This window comes from Mastigoproctus giganteus, chromosome 5 (genome assembly GCF_048544385.1).
Source record: "Mastigoproctus giganteus isolate SK-2022 chromosome 5, ASM4854438v1, whole genome shotgun sequence".
NCBI classification, from domain to species: Eukaryota; Metazoa; Arthropoda; class Arachnida; order Uropygi; family Thelyphonidae; genus Mastigoproctus; species Mastigoproctus giganteus.
In genome coordinates, this window is record NC_143579.1 from 143,326,798 (window position 1) to 143,348,804 (window position 22,007).

Sequence of the window (22,007 nt, forward strand, 5' to 3'; positions counted from 1 at the left end):
TTCACAACTCCAGCTGGCTGAGATGCTGAGGCTTTTGCAATTACTAATGACCTTGCACAAACTGTTCATTTACTTACAAGAATACCAGACAATCCTAATCATCCAGCCAACATGCTTGATCTTTTTCTCACAAACAACCCCTTCTAAGTATACGGTCGAAGTGACAGGTGCTTTAGGCACCTCAGATCACAATTTGGTGATTGTCTCTTTCCCAATGGAGCCTTTATCTCATGGCTATTCCCAACTTCGTATTGTTTGGCATTACACGAATACGAAATGGGATGACATGTGAGATTCCTTTTCTTCGTTTCCTTGGTCGGATTACTTTTTCAAAAAGTTCTGATGTCAACGTTTGATCAGATCGCATCAATGAAATTATTCTTGCAGGAATGGAATCCTCTATCCTACACTCTACTTTAAAATCTCATCCTTTATCCAAACCTTGGTTTTCCAATAAATGTGCTAAGGCTATTCAAGAGAAGAAGGTTGCATATCATAATTGGCTTGTTTCTCATTCTTCAGTTTCATTTTCTGCCTACAACAAAGCTCGGAAAAATTGTAAAGCAGTTATTAATCAGTCCAAACTAGAGTTTGAATAGGCTAGGAGCAGAAAACTTGCTTCTTGATCTAATGGTAGCCAAGTATTCGGGTCTCATGCCAAAGCTATTGGCAGCAACTTTTGCCCATCTCTGCTCCCACCTCTGTCCAGACTAGATGGTTCTGTTGTCACTTCAGCCAAGGATAAAGCTGACCTGCTAGCATCCCATTTTTCTTCCAACTCATGTATTAATGATCTTGGTAAAACACCTCCCACCATTCCCAGCATGCTCCATTCAATCCCTCCTGTGGTCTTCCATCAAAAGGATGTCAGCAGGATTTTGACAAATCTTGATACTAAGAAAGCTCCAGGTTCCGATGGTATTTCTCCACTTGTTCCCAAAACCTGTGCTCCTGAACTTACTCCTGTTCTTTGCCGCCTTTTTTCACTTTCTTATTCCAAAGGTGTTTTTCCTTCTGCTTAGAAATTTGCTCACATCCAGCCAGTTCCTAAAAAGGGTGACAAATCCCTCCCATCCAATTATTGTCCCATTACAATTACTTCTACCCTTTCTAAAGTAATGGAGAAATCAATTAACCGCCAACTCTTTAACTAGAAATCTTCCGTCTGATCAAAAATCGCCAGTATGGATTCCGTCAGTGTCGATCCACTGGTGATATTCTGGGTTATGTTACCCATTTATGGACTAATTCAATGGAAAGGTTCGGTGAAACACAAGTAGTTGTTCTTGACATCTCAAAGGCTTTCGATTGTGTTTGGCATAAAGGTCTTCTAAACAAGCTTCCATCTTATGGTTTGCCAACTGTTTTTAGTAATTGGTTATCCAGTTTTCTCTCTGATCACTCAATGAGGGTGATGGTAGATGGCTCTCTGTTTTCTAACTTCTCCACTAATGTCGGTGTTCCTTAAGGCTCAGTTCTTTCCCCTATTCTTTTCCTCTTGTATATTACATTGCATTCCACTTTCCATTTTGAGAAACCTTGCCCTGCGCAATCAGCTTCAACTTCTCAAATATCAGTTACCAATTCCTTAAATGCCAATCTCCAGGTAATTCTCCAGTGTGGCAATGATAACTTAGTTTATTTCAATCCTTCTAAAACTCAGTCTTGTATTATATCTCGCAAAAAGGATTCTTCTGCTCCTATGCTTATCTTTGGTGACACTCCAATTTCTAGACAAAATGATATATCTCTTTTGGGGATTACCCTGACTTCTAATCTCTCTTGGCACAAGCACATTACAAATATTGCTTCCTCTGCATCTAAAAAACTTGGTTTTCATTTTCCCTCTCGGCATTACTTTTCTTCCAAACAGCTGCTCACTCTGTAGAAATCGCAAATCCGCCTACCATGGAATATTGTTCCCACATCTGGGGCGCTGTCCCCGAAGCCTCTCCCAGGCTTCTTGATTCCGTTCAGAAGAGTGCAGTTAGGTTTATTAATGATTCATCTTTAACAGAGCCTCTCCTACAGATATTTCCATGGGCACTGTTCTTATGAATTGGCTTCTATAATTCCCACTTTCTCTTTCAAAACAGTCCGAACACGTGCTGCCAACATCCATTTACTGTCCAACTTAAAACTCACAGAACCAACTTTTCACCTTCCTAGTTTATTCATTCAACTGCCATTTTCTGGAACAACCTTCCTTCATACGTATTTCGTGAAAATTACAATCTACAGAAGTTCAAGTACAATGTCAACAAATATCTTTCATCTTCTCAACCTCCAACCTAAGCACGGTAATAAGTACTATAGGTTCTACTGCCTCTCGTGTTTGGGGTTTACATAAAAAAAAATAAACAAATAGTACTTTGAATAAATAGTACTATAGTACTATAATAAATAGTACTATAAAAGGGTACTTTGCTGAGCATATTTTATATATTTTGTGTGTGTGTACAAAAATGTTTTTATTTAACTGGAAGGTTTTTTTTTTATTTTTTATATGCAGTGAGAGTTTAAAGTAGACTTAGTTTTTGTAGAAAAGGTCCAGAAACATCAACACTTCCAAGGTTAATGGACCTTGGAAGTGTTGATGTTTCTGGAAGTCCATTAACACTTCCAAGGTTAATGGACCTTGGAAGTGTTGATGGTTCTGTCATGTGTTGTCATGTAACTCACATGACAACTGATATGCTAATATGATGTCTGGGAAAACTGCAGTGATTCCAACATGGGCATCATTCTTTGATCCATCAGTATGTACTACGACAAAGTTGGGAAACTGGTCCACTGTTGCATGGTATAGTTGCAAGAAATTTTTTCTATGTAAAGTAGATTTATTCCATCCATGAATATGTAAGTCACATGAAGGTGGAGTGAGGTTCCAAGGAGCAAGAGAGAGAATGGGAGGGTACGTGTCACATTCTCTAAGTTTAAATTTAGTTCTTCTAAGAGGTGTTTTATTCTCATACCCAAAGGACAATTTGCAGTAGGGCAGTTTTGGTTTAACCTGCTATGCTCTGATGTGAAAAGTATTTGCCAGTTTGGGTGTTCAGGCATAGATCTAATTTTATGTGCATAGCGTTGTATTAGCTGTTGTCTTCTGATGGAGAGAGGGGGTTCATGTGCTTGGCATGTAAACTATATATTGGAGACGTGCGATATGCTCCTAAGGCAGTGCGCATATTGCACTATGATGGATAGGGTTAAGACAGCGAAGGGCACTGGGTCTTGCCGAGATATACACCGGTACTCCATAGTCAAGCTTCGATCTGATTAAAGCTCTATATAATCGTAACAAGGTAAGGCGATCAGCTCCCCACTTAGTTGCTGAAAGAACCCGGATGATATTTAGTTTTTTCTGATAGGATATTCTTAATTTTTTAATATGGTCTAAACAGGTAAGCTTGTGATCTAGTGTGATTCCTAAGAACCGTATGGTGGGATGAACTGCTATTGGTTGTCCGTTTAATAGTAGTTCGGAATGTGGGTGGAGTTTACGTTGGCACCAAAAATGGATGCACAACGTTTTTTAGGGACAGAGTTAGTAGCCATTAGTTTGTGTCCATGAACTGATTTTATTTATTGCCCCTTGTAACTGTCTCTCAACAGTATTCACATTCTTTGCATAACACGAAATGCTAAGATTATCTACAAATGGTGCTATATCAACAATCTTCGGACGTTGTTCAGCAATGGTGTTTATTGCAATTAAAAAAGTGTAGTGCTTAGAACTGAGCCTTGGGGAACTCCTTGTGAGCATACTTGGGATAACGAAGTTTTAAATTGGACCTGAAATGTGCATTTGTACAGGAAGTTCTGTATGAAAATCGGTAGATGACCTTGAAGTCCATGGCAATGTAATTCGTGAAGAATGCCATGCTTCCATGTGGAATCATATGCTTTACTGATATCGAAACAAACCATTACGTGATGTTGTGATCTGAGGAATGCATTCCGAATGGAGTTCTCTAGTCTTGCCACATATCTAGGGTTGATTTGTTTGGGCGAATACCAAATTGTGCAGCATGTAGGAGATTAAAGTTTTCTAAGTACCATATCAGCTGACGGTTTATCATCTTTTCGAGAATTTTGCAGAGGCAACTAATCAAGGCAATGGGTCTATAACAAGTGGGGTTTGTTGGGTCTCTTCCTGGTTTAAGGAAGGCAAGGACTGTAGCATGTTGCCATTTTTTAGGGAATGTATCTTCTAGGTAAAGTCTATTAAACAGATCAAGGAGTGACTGCAATGATTCAGTACTTAGTTCCTGTATCATTGAATAGTGGATATTGTCAGGTCCTACTGCGCTACATCTAGACGTTGACAGAGCTCTATGCAGTTTGTGGATAGTGAATGGTAGGTTGTATTGTTCTTTCCCTTTTGACAAGAAGTTTAATTTTTGTTTTTCTGTATTTGTTTTAAATCTCCTGAAAGTTGGTGTATAACTTTCCATTTATGATGTTTTAGCAAAAGTTTCCCCTAAGATATTGGCAATTTGTACAGGGTCAGAAATGTTCTGTCCCCTCCATTCCATGATAGGCACAGGAGTCATCTGGTATTTGCCACTTATTTTTCTGATTATTTTCCAAATTTTGTGTGTAGGGTTTCTTGATATAGTGGATAAGATTTGCTGTAGTTGGACTGTGGCAAAAGGTATTCCACGCTTTACTTTGCTCTTTTTTTAGCCGTATGGCATTCATCACTCAACCAGATTTTTGGGTGTATTGGAAATTTTGAAGAGGATTTTGGTATCGTCTTTTCAGCTGCATGTAATATTGTTTTTGTGACAGTCAACCACTTCATCGGTTGGGGATTCTTGGATTATATCTGGGTTAAATTTAGCTAGTGTTTTATAGGTCTGCCAATCTGCTTTATCAATAAGCCACTGTGGAATTTTAGTAGGTTGATAAGTGGGTTTGTTCATCAAATCAATTATTATGGGAAAATGATCACTATGCAAAGGATCATCATTTATTGTCCACTTTAGAGTAGTATATAGGGTTGCTGAACAGATGGACAAGTCTATTGCAGTATTAGTTCCAGAAGGAAGGTGAACATATGTTGGTGACCCATCATTTAGAAGAAGGTTGTTATCATCTAAACATTTTTCAATTAGTTTTCCTCTTTGATCTATGTGATTGTTACCCCATAGTGTGTGATGTCCATTTAAATCTCCCAGAATGAGGAAAGGTGTGGGAAGCTGGGCAATGAGACTATTTGGATCGTTTTGTCAGACGATATCACTTGGTGGAATGTATAAGGAGCAGATTGTAATATGAATGTCAGCAGCTACACGTGTGGCTACTGCCTCAAGTGGAGAATTCAGTGAGACAAGATTGGAAGGAACATGTGGGTTTACTAAAACTGCTCCACTTCCATGTGCAGTATTTTGGTGGGTTCTGTCTTTTCTAAAGATATTATACTGAGACAGTTTTGGTGTATCTGAAGGTTATAAATATGTCTCTTGAAGGCAGAGACATATTGGTGTACATTTAGAGGTAAGATCATATACGTCATCAATATTGGCATGGAAACCACAACAATTCCACTGAATTATTGTGTTCATTATGTTTCTTGTTAGGCTTTCAGAACGTTTTCGTGTTGTTGTAGTTCTCTGATTTTCACTTTTGTTTTTATCTTTCTTTGGAAAGTAAGGTTTGTCCATGTCTTCTTCAACAAAAATTTCTAAAATGCCGTCATCTGCAGATTTTTCATTAATATCCATTTTCTCTCGATGTCTGGTAGTTCTGATTTGTTTTTCTCTGCATTCTTAATCTGAGGGATGTAGTTTTTCACTTGGTATGGATATTGGTGTATTGACTGCCTGAGTTTGGGTTGTACACAGTTTTGACGTAATTTGAGAAAGAATCTTTTGGAGGTACTGATAATTCAAGTTTGCACTGCTGTTGACTGGTATGTTTTGGTGATTTGGGCGTATGTAGGTCTGCTTGGATGGATTGGTGGTGAGATGATCCGCTTTGTATTTCTGAATAAGTTTTTCATTTTTCCAGAGCTCACATGTTTTAGTATAGGCAGGGTGGTCTTTTTTACAGTTTGGGCATATTGGTTGAGGGACAGCATAGGCTTCGCACTCATGTTCCATTAAACCGCACTTTGCATAAGTAGGAGTTCCCCGGCAAGCTATCTGAGAATGTCCATACTTTTGACATCGGAAGTACCATAGTGGGTTTGGAATATATGGCCTGACATTGCATACCAGAAATCTGGCCTTAATGGATGTTGGACAATGCGGTGTGTTAAATGTGAAGATGAGATTTCATGTAGGAATCAGACTGCCATCTTTTCTGGTGGAGATTCTTTTTACTTGAATTACTCCTTGATCTTTGAGTTCTTCTAGCATTTCCTCTTCAGATACATCTAATAAATCCCAGTCTGAGATCACTCCTTTAGAGGTGTTCAGTGATCTGTGGAGTGTCACAGTTACTGGTAAACCTGCAAAGAGACTGATGCTCAAAAGTCGCTTAGAATGTTTGGCATTGGAGGTCTCAATAAGAATATCTCCTGACCTCAGTCTCTTTACGGACTTGGGAGATCCAGCTCTACTTTCTAGTTCCTTTTGGACTCTGAATGGTGAGAGTTTGCCAATTGCATTTTCACTAGTTGAATGAATTATCAAGAAAGTTGGAACAGGATATGTCTCTGTCTCAGTTTTCTGGCGTTTGGAAGTTCTCGCAATGGAACTATCTTTCTTTTTAGATGTCTAGGGTGCATCTGGCAGCCCAGATAAATCAGAATTTGATTTACTCATGACGTGCCACCTAGTGACCCAAGCGAAGAGAAGGTTAGTATGTACTAAAAAATAAAAAGGGGGTTAAAGAAAGGTACTTTCCTTTCTAAGTTATATTATTTTAATAAATCTATTTAATTCGAATACCCAAGAGTTAACGGATTTACGAAACTCGGGAGAAACGTATATATGGTAAATCGTATCAGATAATCACTATGAAAAAGTGCTGTGGTCACTAATATCACTTGGCACTTGGGGCCGCCACATCTGAAAACTAGGCACCTGGAAGGAAACACTGAGTGATTGTTAAAGGGTTTAAGATTTTTTTTTAAGATTTTACTTAACTAAAGCATACTTTCTCTTTTGCAAACAACATGAGTACAGAGAAGGGCAAGAAGACTGGCGAGAGGAACAAAGGGGTTCCTCTTACCAAGAGAGGCTTAAATTCTGCAAGTTGCAGCATCTGGAGATTAGGCACCTGCGAGGTGATCTGATTGAGGTGTACAAGGCCTTGAATGGTTTGAGCAGGTTCAATGCTGACAGGATATTTCCACTTCTCAGATTAAGAACCTGAGGGGGGCATAGATTTAAATTGAAAAAAAAAAAAAAAAAAAAAAAAAGTTGTAGAATAGATGTGCGAAAGTTTGCCTTTATCCAACAGGTAGCTGATTGCTGGAACAGACTTCCATCTGTTGTTGTTGTGGAAGTTGATAGCTTAAGTAGTATGAACCAGAGCTGTAATGCTCAATACGTTCTACATTGATATCAATATTTGTAAAATAATAAGAGAAGTTTACCTCAATATAGTACGTAGAACACTCTCAATATAGTACGTAGAGAATATCATATGGAAGTGTTCTACATACTATATTGGGGTAAACTTCTCTTATTATTTTACAAATGTTGATAGCTTAAATAAATTTAAGGCTGAACTAGACAAACATTTGGAGTGACCGGATGGGAAGGCTTTTTTTTTTTTTGGCTGATGCTCTATAAGCTTGCTTTCTTGCATCATATGCCTCAGCTAATGCTAATACAAATAAAGGGGGAAATTTGAATTGTAAAAGGGTGGGGTTGCACTCATATATCGTGCAACCCCACCCTTTTACAATTCAAATTGTAAAATTAGAACAGCACATGCGCAAAAGAGGAAGGAAGATTTTTTATTTTTTTTCCCAGACCTTTTTTTAACTGTTTTTTTTTGGCTGATGCTATATAAGCCTGTGTCCTTTCATCATTTCCCACAACTAACATTAATGTGTACAATAAATTCCTGAGTCCACTCATACCAGAAATTATGAATGAAGCAAAAAAAGTATAAATTTCATTCATGTTACTTCTGTTATAATACCAAGTACAATGATTTTATACATAGGAACTTCAATGCAGCAATAAATACTTTGGTCAATAGCAATGCACAACATTAGAGGCACAGCTTGAACTGTGCATTAGCTGTAGATTTTTTTTTCATAACAATCCAGATTAACCAATTTTGGCAGTTGTCAATATAGTTCCTTCACTTAAATATTACTCTGAATCAGACAAAAATTTCATGCAAAGAGGTTACATTATGATAAAGATATACCACAGAAACCAGCAGCCAGCTATTATATAGGCTGATTCACAAGAATCAACTGAGAACCAATTGACCTTCTCGATAAAAATGCAGCATTTTGGAGCAGAAAATAAGATTTGACATCTTTTAAGCAGAAAAACACTGGCAATTATTTTAAAGCATGTACATATATAATGTGTAAATAAGAGATCTAATGTTTGTTCCCTTTTGCTTGCACACTTTTGGCTTAAATAATAAATGCAAATTACTGCAATTTTTTCCTCCCACCAAAATTTTCCAGGTCCCCTTTTAAATGTAGACAGAATACATTTAAAAAATCAATTATATGACAAATTCATATCTGAAATAATCTGTGTACATATAATTTTAAGAATACTAATCAGCTTTTCCACAAAGATTATTCCAAAACCTGCTCTTGCATGTTACACTTCTGCATTTTCCTATGCGCAACATGTTTTCTTATTTAATTTTGTTTTTGCAAAACAAAAATAAATAAGAAAAGTTACACCTACTTTTAGCTCCTAATACCCAGTGGTGTTTTCCCTATACAGCAAAGCAATAAAAGTTGCAAAAAAAAAAACCCAAGACAGAAATTTAATTTAATTTAATGCATAATTTTCAAAGTTACAGGGCAACATCAATAAAACACGCCACAGTTTTGGATATAGCACGAGTATGTTCATGTCCCCAAAACAAATTAATGAAAAAAAGGTGTGTTCAAAGAACTAGCAATTTCATACTGGAAATTGGAAAAAGTGAATACTGTATATACTCATATCTACTACTGTACATCCTACTACTAATTTTTAGCTAAAAATTAGCTGTATATTTGCTTCAATATATTCAAGTGTTCAGTAGAGTAATTTTTGTAAACAGGATCTGATAGAAAATAATTACTGGAAACACCCAGATTCATTCCTCAGCTAGAGAGGCAATAAAAGAGTATATCAGTGAAATGCCAATTACAAACAGCTACCGTTCATCAAGTGTGTTACATTAGTTACAAGTAAATTTTTTTGTAAATAGTACATGACATCCTTACTTCAACTTTAAATTACACTTAGGATAGCAAAACCTGCTAAGAGCTAAACTGGACAAAAATATACATGAAATGGTAAATTGATTATAGAGAAATCATGTGACTTCTCCTTGGCACTATCCAAGGTTGGATGAAAGAGGAGGAAAAATTGCATTCATTTGTAGACTCTGTAGAAGATGAAATAGGACTCCAAAGAAAGAAAACAGTGATATGGATCAACGCTTATACAAGTAGTTTCTAGAAGTGTGGTGAAGGAGTACTGATAAGAAGTAATTCTGAAAGAACAGGCCCTTAAATTTCATAAGCTACTTGGTGGAGATGATGGCACATTTAAAGCTTCTGAAGGGTGGCTGTGGAGATGGAAGGCGTGTCTATAGTACAGCACTGGTGCAAGATGTACTACAGACTTCTTGTAGACAAGTCAATGGATATTAAAAAAGGTACCCAACAAAGTGGACTTGAAACTAACAAAGATAGAGAGAATTAATGTGTTACTGTGCACAAACAACACAAGCTAAAGCCAACATGCATCAGTATAAGTCAACATGAATTCTCTACTTGTGATTTATAAAAATAGCTTGAACACTTGGATGATGAGTGATATTTTTGCTTCATGGTTTGAAAGTTAGTTGGTACCATTAGTGATATGCCACTTGCTTTCCAAAAAACTTGAAGAAACTGCTCTGTTACTGTTGGATCACTGTCCATACTGATCCTTCGCCTGATGTCCCGAAATCGAATGACGGCAAGATCAGAGTCACATTTCTGCCAAAAAACACAACTGACCAATTCAGCCTATGGATCAGGGCATTATTTAAGTGTTGGTGTTATGGACTCAGAAATTCAAGTTCTAGAATTTCTGAAAACATTAACACTGAAAGGCACCTTGCATATGATATTGGATCAGTGGGGGAGAAAGTAAACTCAGCAGAACTGAAAACTGCTGGGGGAAAATGTATCGGAAAAGGTGCAATCTCAATAATAACCTTGAATTAGCAGCACTTTCAGAACAAGATGTAAAGGCTGCTTGTAACATGCTTGGTGATGGCTTGGTCATTTGCTCCAAGAGCAAATGACCTGGATGCTTGCACTGAGGTAGATGCAGCAGCTCCAGCTGTGCATTATCTGAGTGAGGAAGAAATCGTAGCCTCTGTGAACATTAGAAAGACAATTTACAACAGAAGGCCAGCGTTATAGGGAGTGACTCAGAAAGCACCAGAAATTAAAAAAGTGCTCGAAAACAATAATGAGGTGATGGCAAGTTTAGAATGTCAGAATGAACATCTTATGATTAAACATCTTCATTCATGGCATCTGGCCACTACTAAGAATTGTGTGTGTGGGTGGGGGGGGGGGAGAGAAACACTCTTGTCAGTTCCGGCAAACTAAATCATATAATTATTTCAGAACAGATATGTAAAATCTAAGTCCACGACAGCATCGTGTATTATTAGAATATAAAGGGAATGATATAAATGATTGTAAAAAATCTGGAAAAAAAAAATGTTAAATTTTTTTTTCCAGATTATTTGAGCAGTTGTCTACAATTATTCACAGACCATTTGAATAGTAGTTGCCTACAATTATTCACAGACCATTTGAATGTTGTGCAGGCTGAAAAACCAGGAGTAACCCACCCAGGAAAAATACCTTACTGCCTTTTCCTGATACCAGCAACTACTCTTTCAACTGAACAGGACTTTGAAACGCCTAAGGGAATCAAATCCAGATATCACCAAATGAGTGGCAGATGACAACATGTTGTTCTGACTAAACTGCCACCTATATCGAAATATAACAATACATCTAATATTGGTTAACAAACACAATATTCTCTTAGAAAACTCTAAATGTATGTTAATGAAACACTAATTTCCCATATAAAATCATAACTTGCGAAGATATCAGATTATTTACAAATCAAACAGATTTGTAAATACACCTAATTCTGTTTTTACACGATAGATACGTTCCTGAAAAATACGTGTAAAAAAAATTCGTGTAAAAAAATACATTGTATTTATGGAAGAAAAGAAGATTGGTTCCGGATCTAAAAAATCAGTAAAAATAATTTAAAAAAAAAACACATAAAAATATTCTTTTTAAGCTTATTATTTTATTTCAACAAAATACACATGTAATAATATGTAATGAAAATGTATTAAAGTAAATTTGTATGCATATGAAATGAATTCTTCATGAACAAAAAAAATCTGTTTTACACATAACAAAATTTTATTCATTTTCACTTTCTGATAATAAACGGCGCATACGTTTGCGTACGACTGGAATATCACTGAATGTTGTGGACATCGTCTTCTTCCTCTATTAATGAAATTCTTTCTGTGATCTCTTGAGCAAAATCAGCACGAGTTTCCTCTGGTGCTGATGTTTCACCTGTTTTACGAACGAATTCAGTTATTAATCGTTGTGTTCGTGTTTTGGTTAGGCTGTTAAATAATTCTCTGTAAGAGGCTGTCAACAATTTCAGTTCAAGTTGAAACTTCTCAGCGCGTTCCTCATTAGGGTCATGTTTGACAAAATGATTACCTAATTTTCTGGCCAGTTCCAGACCTTTTATTAAATCTGCATTTAGAACAGGATCATTTTCTTCATTATCACTACGTTCTGTGGGATAAGGAGTCCCAAGGACAATCTCTAATATTTCATCTTCGCTTAGGGCTTGGTCGGTTAACAATTCATCAATATCTTCAAACGATAGATCATCGAATCCTTCTCCACCAATTTTGTGTGTCATTGTAATGATGTTGGGAAATGCGGTCCTATTAAGGATGATGGGATTTTTGATTTTTACACATTGTGGCCAAACCGCTTTCCAACACGCATTTAAAGTTGCTGGTTTTAATTCAGTTAACGCTAATCCAACTTGATTGATACAATCCATAATTGAGAATTTCTTCCACACATCAATGACTGTTAGTGTTTCATCATTCAGTTTGTCCAAAACGTGTTGGAATGTTCGTTTTACGTAGTATGTTTTAATTGTCGCAATTATACCTTGGTCTACCGGTTGTATCAAAGATGTAGTATTAGGTGGCAGAAATAAAATTTGTACGTTTGGGTGTTCCAAGACAGGATGGCTGGGTGCATTATCAAGAATGAGAAGAACTTTAAATTCGAGACCTTTCAAATTCATATAACGTCTGACTTCTGGGACGAAACATTTATTGAACCATTCTATAAAGATAGCAGTAGTCACCCAGGCCTTCTTGTTTGCCATCCAGTGAACAGGTAGTTTATTGATATCCACACCTTTCATTGAACGTGGGTTTAGGGCTCGATTTACCAGCAGTGGTTTCAACATACGATCTCCTGAAGCGTTAGAGGAAAATAATAAGGTCACACGATCCTTAGCTACCTTAAAACCACCAGCAGTTTTCTGCGATTTGGCTACATACGTTCTGTTCGACATTCGTTTCCAGAAGAAACCAGTTTCATCTGCATTCCACACTTGATCAGGAGTGTATCCTCCATCTTCAATAATTTTTGCAAGTTCCTGCGGGAATACTTTAGCAGCCGATTCACCTTTAAGTTTTATATTATGAAGAGTATTCCTTTTAAGAAACCCTGTCATCCAACCTGTACACGCAGAAAATTCATACTTTCTGTTTAATTGAGATGAAGTGCTTGGCTCCTTTTCTTTAATCTGTCTGTAAATTCTTAGTGCTGTTTGCTTGATGGCATTTCCATCTACTGGTACTTTTTTTTGTGACTGGTCTTCTATCCATATTACCAGAGCCTTTTCCATTTTTTCCTTGACAATATCTCTTGTATATGATGATGAATTAACACTTACTTTTGTTTCAGAACATACCGACTTCCTAATTGCAGCTTCATTTTTCTTAATAGTTCTTACGGTAGCTTCATGTACACCAAAATGCTTTCCTACAGACGTAGCCCCTTGTCCAGTTGCAAGACGATCTAAAACCTGAATTTTAAGTTCCAAAGAAATCGCTTTCCTTTTCATTTTGGTAATAGGCGAATTATTCGACATTAATAAGGGCTACCGAAAAATATCTCAGTTATAATTAATAAAAAAAGGTATGAAAAATTTGTAAACTTACAATTTATTGACTATCGGCAAAATTAATAAATTTTTACGTGCACAAATTTCACTAAAGATTCTTTCACTTTGAAATAGAGCGTACTACTAAATGTCTTCCGAAGATACAATGCACAAATACCGTAGATGTGCACCAAATTCAATAAAAACGTTGACGATTCATAGATATCTAGACGTACACATTGGTAAACAAAAGCACGCGTTTCAAAACGTACACATTGGTAAACAAAAGCACGCGTTTCAAAACGCACACACTAGCTGTTACCAATCTATTGGTGCATGTAAAATAGAAATGATACTAATATGCCACAAATTAAAAAAAAAATTTTCTTAGAATTTAGGCAAAAAAAATTAATTGAAATCGTGTTAAATCAAAATGACTCGCGTAAAAAGAGAATGAAATTTTTATTTTGAATTCGTGTTAAATCAAATTCGTGTAAAAAAAGTTCGTGCAAAAACAGAATTAGGTGTAATCTGATTTTTTAAAATAAAATATGAATAAATAAAATTAATATACATACCTCATCCTAATGTACAATCTTGTTTAAAAAAGTCATTCAAAGAACGCTAACTGGTTGCATTTATTCTTTTCATCATAAAGAATCTTATATAAATAGCCTACATCATGAAGAGCTCTAATGACAAACATTACTAGTTCTTTGGGATCAGAATCCTCTATGATTCTTCCTGCTGTTTCTTCCACCATCATAATTTCTCTTAAATTTTTGAGATTCAGTCTCTTTGAAAAGGTATTCTGGAGATATGTCTTCAATTTGCATTTACATCTGAAACTCATTTATATTGTTGCTCATGAGCTCTTCTCTATGAGACTGCATCAACTCATTCACACCTTCAATATCCACTTCCAGGTTAAAGTATTTTGCCATGTTGAAAATTCTCTGTGTCATTGTCTTTCATTTTTAAAATCTTCAGTCATGATCAAACTGCAGGAAAAGCATTTTCAGACAACCCTCTTCACAGTGGATTGTGTGATATCTTCCCAGCTTGAAGCAATGTTCTGAACTGTGGTGATGATGCTACAACAACTTCCAAACTGTATACGAGTTGTTGCTTCCTGCCCATTGGTAACAACAATAAACTAAGCCAATAGTCTCAAATAATGCTTCTTGATGAAAATTACCCATTTACTAGAAATCATTTTCATAGGGCAAAAAAAAAAAAAAAAAAAAAAAATAGATGAGCAGATATATTAGACAAATGGCATCATTAGCCAGAAAAATGTTAGCCAGAAATATGGTAACTGAGAATTGACCATACATTTCCTAGCTCAAGATAAGCACACATTAAATTGTGCATTTATCTAGAGCACAATAACTTCTTCTCAACTAAAAATATGGTTGGCAGCTGGGTAAAAAGTTAATCTCACAGGTTATAATTTTATTACTACAAATTATTCAATATTTAATTAGAAATAATCAGCAGTTTATATTACTTCACATTGGATAAACTATTTTAAAATAGAAAATATCTACTTACCAGATATGCAAACAAACAACTTATGCAACAAATCATCGCTACTTTTGAATCTAGCCCTTGCTTTGTTATGAGATGCTATTTCAACTGCCTGCAGAGCTAGTGCTATTTCTTCATCATCTTGGCATTCCGAGTTATAACTACTGGTCTCTGGACTAGAAAGATAATTAACTGAATTAAATAAAATTATGACACATTTCCTCCTCCCAACCAATCTAAACTCTCACAGTGAGTCACTAACTTATATTTTAGTTATAAAGGTACAGGTAGAGATAAAGAAAATAAAAAGTCACTGTGCAAGAATAGAATAACAAAAAAAAAAGTTGAAAATGGGAGAGGAGCAGGTAAGGTGTAATTGCCATTATGACTGCCTGCTGTCAGAGATGTCACAGGTTTGGGCACTGTGTGAATAAGAGTACACTATGTGGCTTTTCCATGATAGAGAACTTATGTTTCAATACTGATATAACAAAGCCAGATCTCATAATTTAAATTTTAACAAGAAGAAATTAAGTGACTTATAAAAACAACACCACCATTTTGTTGCAGATCCAACTGCAATTAATCTGAGTATGGCAGGGATAAAAATGAATAGTATCAACAGCACAATAACCCTCTAAGAGCAGAAGAGCTGTGATGGAATACATATTTACTAATTTCTTTACCAACTCTAGATAATGGTGAGAAATATCAAAGGTTTCAAGACAGTGTACGAGTTGAGGGTTGATGGATTTCTCCATTATTCTGAAAATAACTGAAGTAAATCTGATAAAAAAATAACTGGAAGTGAGGAAATTTCTATTTTGAGAGTCAGCTGGATGAAAGGAAATTTCCATGGAGACGGAAAAACCAAAATCTCTGAAGCACTAGCTCACAAAACTTGTGCTCCAGAGATTCTGGTTTTCCTTCATTGAAAAATGTTATCAAGGTATATGGGCTGATTTGTATAAGTGATTTCATAGCTCTTTATGTCAGAAAGCCAATGGAGGATTGAACGTAGTATATTGGTATGACAGCAGAGATTTATCAAGATTATGAATGAAAGAGTTAGCTTGAGTATTAGTGGCACATTATGGACCAAAACAAAGTCATAAAAGATGAAGGTAAAAAAAAGTGATTTCAGCGACCAAGAAAATTCAATTATGTATGATGATAAAGATCGGAAAAACAGATATAAAAAATATATTTTAAATATGTCCACATAAGTTTAAGGATATTAAATATCTAAAAACGGCTGACATATGATCATTGTCAGAAAGCATTTGCCTGAGTATAGGATGAAGGCAGATAACTAATGAAAGGCATTCATCAATCGAAAGGGAAATTCACACAAATGTGATTGAGCATTAAAATGGTGATGCTGGGAGTAGATCATCATCCCTCATCAGAAACAAATGCAAAAGAAGACTGTGTCTTTTGTGGGGATGAGGAAGAGCAATTTCTTCTCCACAATTCCCACTGCAGACTTGACCGCCAGATTTTGATTACAAACTTAATCTGATATTATTATTTGCAACCTCTCCATACTTTGACCCGTGACTGTAAATGCTGCATTACATATTACTTGCCTGTTGTCTCTATAGGTGAACTAACATGTATGACTGTTCTGGGGTAGTGCAGATTTGGCTGCAGAATCAGCAGGCTAAGCCTGATATGGTTGGGGATCCAGCAGAAGCAGATATCAAATGACCATTCAGACAGAAATTGGCAGCATCTGATGAATACCAGACAGGACTCGATGAGAATTTTATCTCAAAGCCGATCAAGCCTGTAATGCAGGCTTTATCCGTAATTTAAAACTTAATCACTATATACCATACACCTTTGATAACTAAGTTTTAATATGATCCAAGCCTAATTCAATAGGAGACAGCATACAGCTCAGCTGTGTACATGCTGCATTCCTGAGGAATCTTCTCAGATACAATGTCATCTTGGTAGATGGCAATCTGAGCCACCAGTAAAAACAGGCAAAAAGTCAGAGTATTCAGCTTGATGGGCAGTATGAGTGCAGGCCTTTCCCAAATTTTCAATGGAGAAATTACATGGTGCTAAACAATCATGCCAGGATGGAAAGAGTTGCCTTGGTAATGGGCTACTGTATGTTGTTATACTAAGCTTCCTGAATTGCTATTCAACATGAATACTAAAGAGATGGTTAGCAGTCTAGCAGGTGTAATTGATATTTTCCTATCATCATCATCATCATCAGCCATTTTCAATCCACTGCAGGATGAAGGCCTCTCCAGCAACTTTCCAGTTCCTTCTGTTTTGAGCACTGGCCATCCATTTACTACTCAAAAACTCATGAATTTCATCTATCCATCTCCGCCTTTGTCTTCCAGGTTTTCTTCTAGCTCCTTTTGGGTACCATTCTGTTATTTTCTTAGTCCATCTGTCATCATGTCTTCGAGCTATGTGTCCTGCCCAAGACCATTTTAGTTCTTTAGTTTTGATAAGAATGTCCTTTACTTGAGTTTGCTGCCTAATCCATGTGTTTCTCTTCTTATCTAACAGTCTGATTCCCAATATAATTCGTTCCATTCTTCGCTGTGTAGTTCTTAGCTTCTCTTCCATTCTTTTGGTGAGTGCCCAAGTTTCACTTCCATAAGTCATGGTGGGGAGTATACATTGGTTCATTATTTTACGTTTCAGACAAACTGGGATATTGCTCTTCAGTATGTGACTATATTTCCTGAATGCTATCCATCCAAAATTTATTCTTCTCTTGACTTCCAGCCATTTATCATTATTACAGCTAATAACTTGTCCCAGATAAGTATATGACTCCACCTTTTCAATTACTGCTCCTTCAATCATTATTTCCCTTTCCGTGGCATACTTGTTCATCATTACTTTTGTTTTAGCCATATTCATCTTTAGTCCAAAATCCTTACTAACTGTGCATAACTGATTAAGATTTTCCTCTAATTCTTTGGGATCGTGGCTTATGACCACAATGTCATCTGCAAATCGTAAATGGTTTAGGTACTCTCCATTCACATTGACTCCTTTCTGCGACCAGTCTAATCTTCTGAAAGCTTCCTCAAGGGCAGCAGTAAACAGCTTCGGAGATATTGTGTCTCCTTGTCGAACTCCTTTCTCGATTTTAAATTTCCTACTGTCTTTGTCTAGTCTAATAAAGGATGTAGCACTCTCATATATTTTCTTCAAAATCATAATATATGGAGTATCTATGCCTTGTCTTTCCAGTGCCCGAAACATTGCCTTATGCTGTATAGAGTCAAATGCCTTTTCATAATCCACAAATGCCAGGCATAATGGTGTTTTATATTCACTTGCTTTCTCCATTACCTGTGATATTACGTGAAGGTGATCCATAGTTGAGAATCCTGTCCTAAAGCCAGCTTGCTCTTTCGGTTGATTCTCATCAAGTATTCTTTCTAATCTGTTAGTAATGACCCTTGTGAACAACTTGTAGATATGGGATAACAAGCTAATTGGTCTATAATTTCCAATTTCTGATTTATCTCCTTTCTTATGCAGCAAAACTATGATTGCATTATTCCACTGCTTAGGCATCACACCTTTTCTAATGCACTTTGTGAAGAGCCTTGCCAGTTTTTGTGTTATGTCTCTTCCTCCCAATTTTAACAACTCTACAGTAACTTCATCTTCCCCCGGGGCTATCCGATTCTTCATTTTCTTCAATGCATGTTCTACCTCATCAGGAAGAATATCGGGTATGTCGTATGTGTTGCTACTTTGCAATCCATCTTCCCCACTGCTGGTATCATTCCCTCGTTCCTTGTATAATTCTCTATAGTAGTCTTCTGCTATTTGAATTATGCCTTCTCTGCTGTTTATAAGTACACCTTCGCTATTCTTCAGTTTCAGTATCATTTGTCTTTCTGTATTACTGCTCATGGCTGCTGATTTAAATCCTTTGTTTTCCCTTAATGCTTGTTCTACTTTTCTTGTGTTAAATCTTCTTATGTCCTCTCTGAGTCTCTTTCTAATGGCTTTGCATAACTCAGTATACTCAATTTTCTCCCTGTCAGTGTTTTTCTTGCTCTTCATTTGTCGTCTTTGGTTCATCATGACAAGTGTTTCTTGACTAATTTTTTCTTCTTTGGATTTCTGTTTCCCTATAGGTTTCTTGGGCTTTATCACTTTCAGAAAGTTGTAATATTCCTCGTCGATATCTTGGTCCTGAGCAGTCTGCAGAAGCTCAAACTTGTTCTTCAGTTCCAGTACATACTGCTTTTTCTCCTCCTCTGTTATTTCAAAGACCTTTGTATTATTTACTCAAGTCAGTTTTTTCCTTTCCTTTCCTACATCTATATCAAGTGTACATCTTACCATTCTGTGATCACTTCCAACATTTACCTTATTCAGGACGGTAACATCATTCACAATATATCTTCTGTTAGTGAGGATGAAGTCGATTTCATTAGTTGTTAATCCATTTGGACTCTTCCATGTCCACTTTCTGTTCACCCTTTTCTTGAAAAAAGTGTTCATTACTGACATTCCTTGAGATTCTGCAAATTCCACAAGTCTTTCACCTCTTTTATTTCTTTCACCAATTCCAAAATTTCCTATAGTTCCTCTTTCTGCGCTGTTTTGCCTTTTTCCAACCTTAGCATTGAAGTCCCCCATAATAATAGTGTAGTGGGTTTTCTGCTCATCTAGAAGACTCTCAATTTCAGTGTACATTTCTTCAACCTCTTCATCATCATGGCTCGATGTTGGTGCATAAATCATTATAATCTTTAGCTTGTACCTCTTAGAAATCTTGAGTATTAGTCTTGACACCCTTGGTGATGTACTTTTGAATTCCAAAATGTTGTTTTTAAAATCTTTATGGACCAGAAACCCAACTCCACCTTCACTCCTTTCACTGTTTCCATTGGTGTACAGCAGATTTCCACTTGATAAACTTATAAGTGATTCATTTCTTCTTCTTGTTTCAGCCAAACCGATGATATTCCAATTCACATTTTCTAATTCCTTTTCCAGCTCTAATATCCTGTCTTCACCGATGAGTGATCGTACGTTATAACAGGCCAAGTTCAATTTCCGTGCATGGCAGCCTGGTCGTACCCAGAGATTCTTAGCACCCTCTGCTTCCACTCTGATCCTCTCGCTGCCGTAAGAGGGAGAGTGAAAGCTGCTGGGGACTGAGGGCCATTTGTATTGTTGTGCTCTCATTGCTGGAGGGTTTGGTCTTTTCCTCTTCACGCTGACCAGGCGTCTTGAAGAGAACCACTCTACACGTTCGTTGTCACCTAAGTGACGTAACAGGGCTTACCATCGAGAAGGTGTGCATGAGTGGATTTTAGGGAGGCAGGCCAACCGGACTTCTCCTAAATCTTCTGTAATAGAGAGATATTGGATCCATCAGTGTTTTAGGCTGAGTGTCTGATAACACACAGGATACCTGTTCCCCTCTAAGCCCCATTTTCCTATCATGGCTCACAAACATTCTTTTAGTTTAAACGTATATTATATTTAGCAACATTTGCTTTTGTCAAAGTGAAAGTGGTGGTAGTTCAGTAGCTTCAACAGATAGGCTCCGGAAAAAATATGTTCTAAATGCTCCAATAGCAATACAAATTTGGTATAGCCGTCACAATCCACCTAATTGGACTATTACTGATTATGCTGTTTCTGGCTAAGGCATAGGCCTAAGACTAATAATCTAGTTTGGGACAGACAAGTGTACAATAGATTCAAAGTAAAGTGCAACAATCTGCACCCCAGGTGTGAGATGATATGGCCTGTAGGAGGTCCAGACCCCTTTGCCCACAGTTGATGGATGTGTTGCAAGAATGTCAACTTCTTATCAAATATAAGCCCAAGACTTTTGTGTCAGAAGATAATGGAATCTACAGCAATTTACTGTAAAGATTTTCATTTCATCATTATTTATATTTCAAGTATCCATTCCAAGGGGCAGAGGGCTTTGTTTCTCAGACTTTGGTTTATCCTTTTTTGGGGGAGGCATGGACATTGTCTTGTGTCTACTTCTCAGCAAAATGTTCCAAGGCTGACTTTTTGCCTCCTGTACTTCTGTCCATTTGTTCTTGTAATTTAGGAAGGGAAAGGAGGTATTTTAACTTCTGCTCATCACCCACTATTGTGTAGCAGTGAGCAGGAGGTACTGTTATAGGCACGATAGCTCATTGGTTCTTTTGAGCTGTTTATAACAAACTCAGTAAGTGATGTGAGAAGCATAAATGACTGTGATTATGCAGTCGCTTCTGGATATACGAGGACTTACTATTATTTACTGGTTGAACACATTTCCTGGCATTTTGTTTGGAAATTATCAGTTTGGTTTTCTGTTTCTGAATATCTTTCTCTTCCTTCCACTGAAGGCATGCTCGAAAATATACTAGGCTGGATGCTCTCCTAAGAAATTTGTACAATTTGGCTTTCATGCAGATATTCCCTGTTCTCATGATCTTTCACAACACTGTGAACAGAAGGGAGATGCCAAGACATGCTGTTTGCAAATAGCCATACTTTTGGAATTTAACAAACACTTCAGTATTTGTTAAATTTACATTCAGGCTTCATCACAGTTCCATCCTTACATTACAAGGCTCAAACAAGTCTTGATGGAACTTGAATGTAAGGATGACAACAAATAGGAATGACAATTTTTTGTAATAAATAGTTACAAATTAGGCCAAAAAAAAGTGTGTAATTTAGACCAGCATCTGGCAGTAACACCGAGGTGAAAAGAATGTAAAATGTCACAAGATACACAATGCCAACCACAAAAAAAAAAAAAAAAGAAGAAAAGTGCTTGATGATTAGAGGCCCATTTTATAAATAGTATGGTAACAATTTTTCATCAATTTTTTACTTATTTCTTATTATGTATTTTTTTTATTAGTTCTCTTCTATCCCCATTCGTTCACTATTTTTTTTTCACTTTTATATATATATATATATATATAAGTAATAAGGAAAGAAAGTTAAAAATTGTAACAAACTGTAATATTTATGGGTCAATGCACTTGCAGAGCAGTTATGCATTACAATCATAATGTATATAAAATGTGTAAGATTATAATATAGAAGGCAAAT

The 22,007-nt window shown here is 36.5% G+C and overlaps 1 protein-coding gene across 1 annotated transcript in view; it reads right to left on the bottom strand.

The window, feature by feature from the left end:
* The window catches only part of LOC150085745 (lateral signaling target protein 2 homolog), a 430,079-nt gene that overhangs the window by 92,589 nt on the left and 315,483 nt on the right, over positions 1-22,007 (bottom strand). Inside the window, 1 exon segment of the mRNA XM_090374675.1 lies at positions 14,949-15,100. Within this exon segment, the coding sequence (XP_090230801.1) occupies positions 14,949-15,100 (152 nt within the window).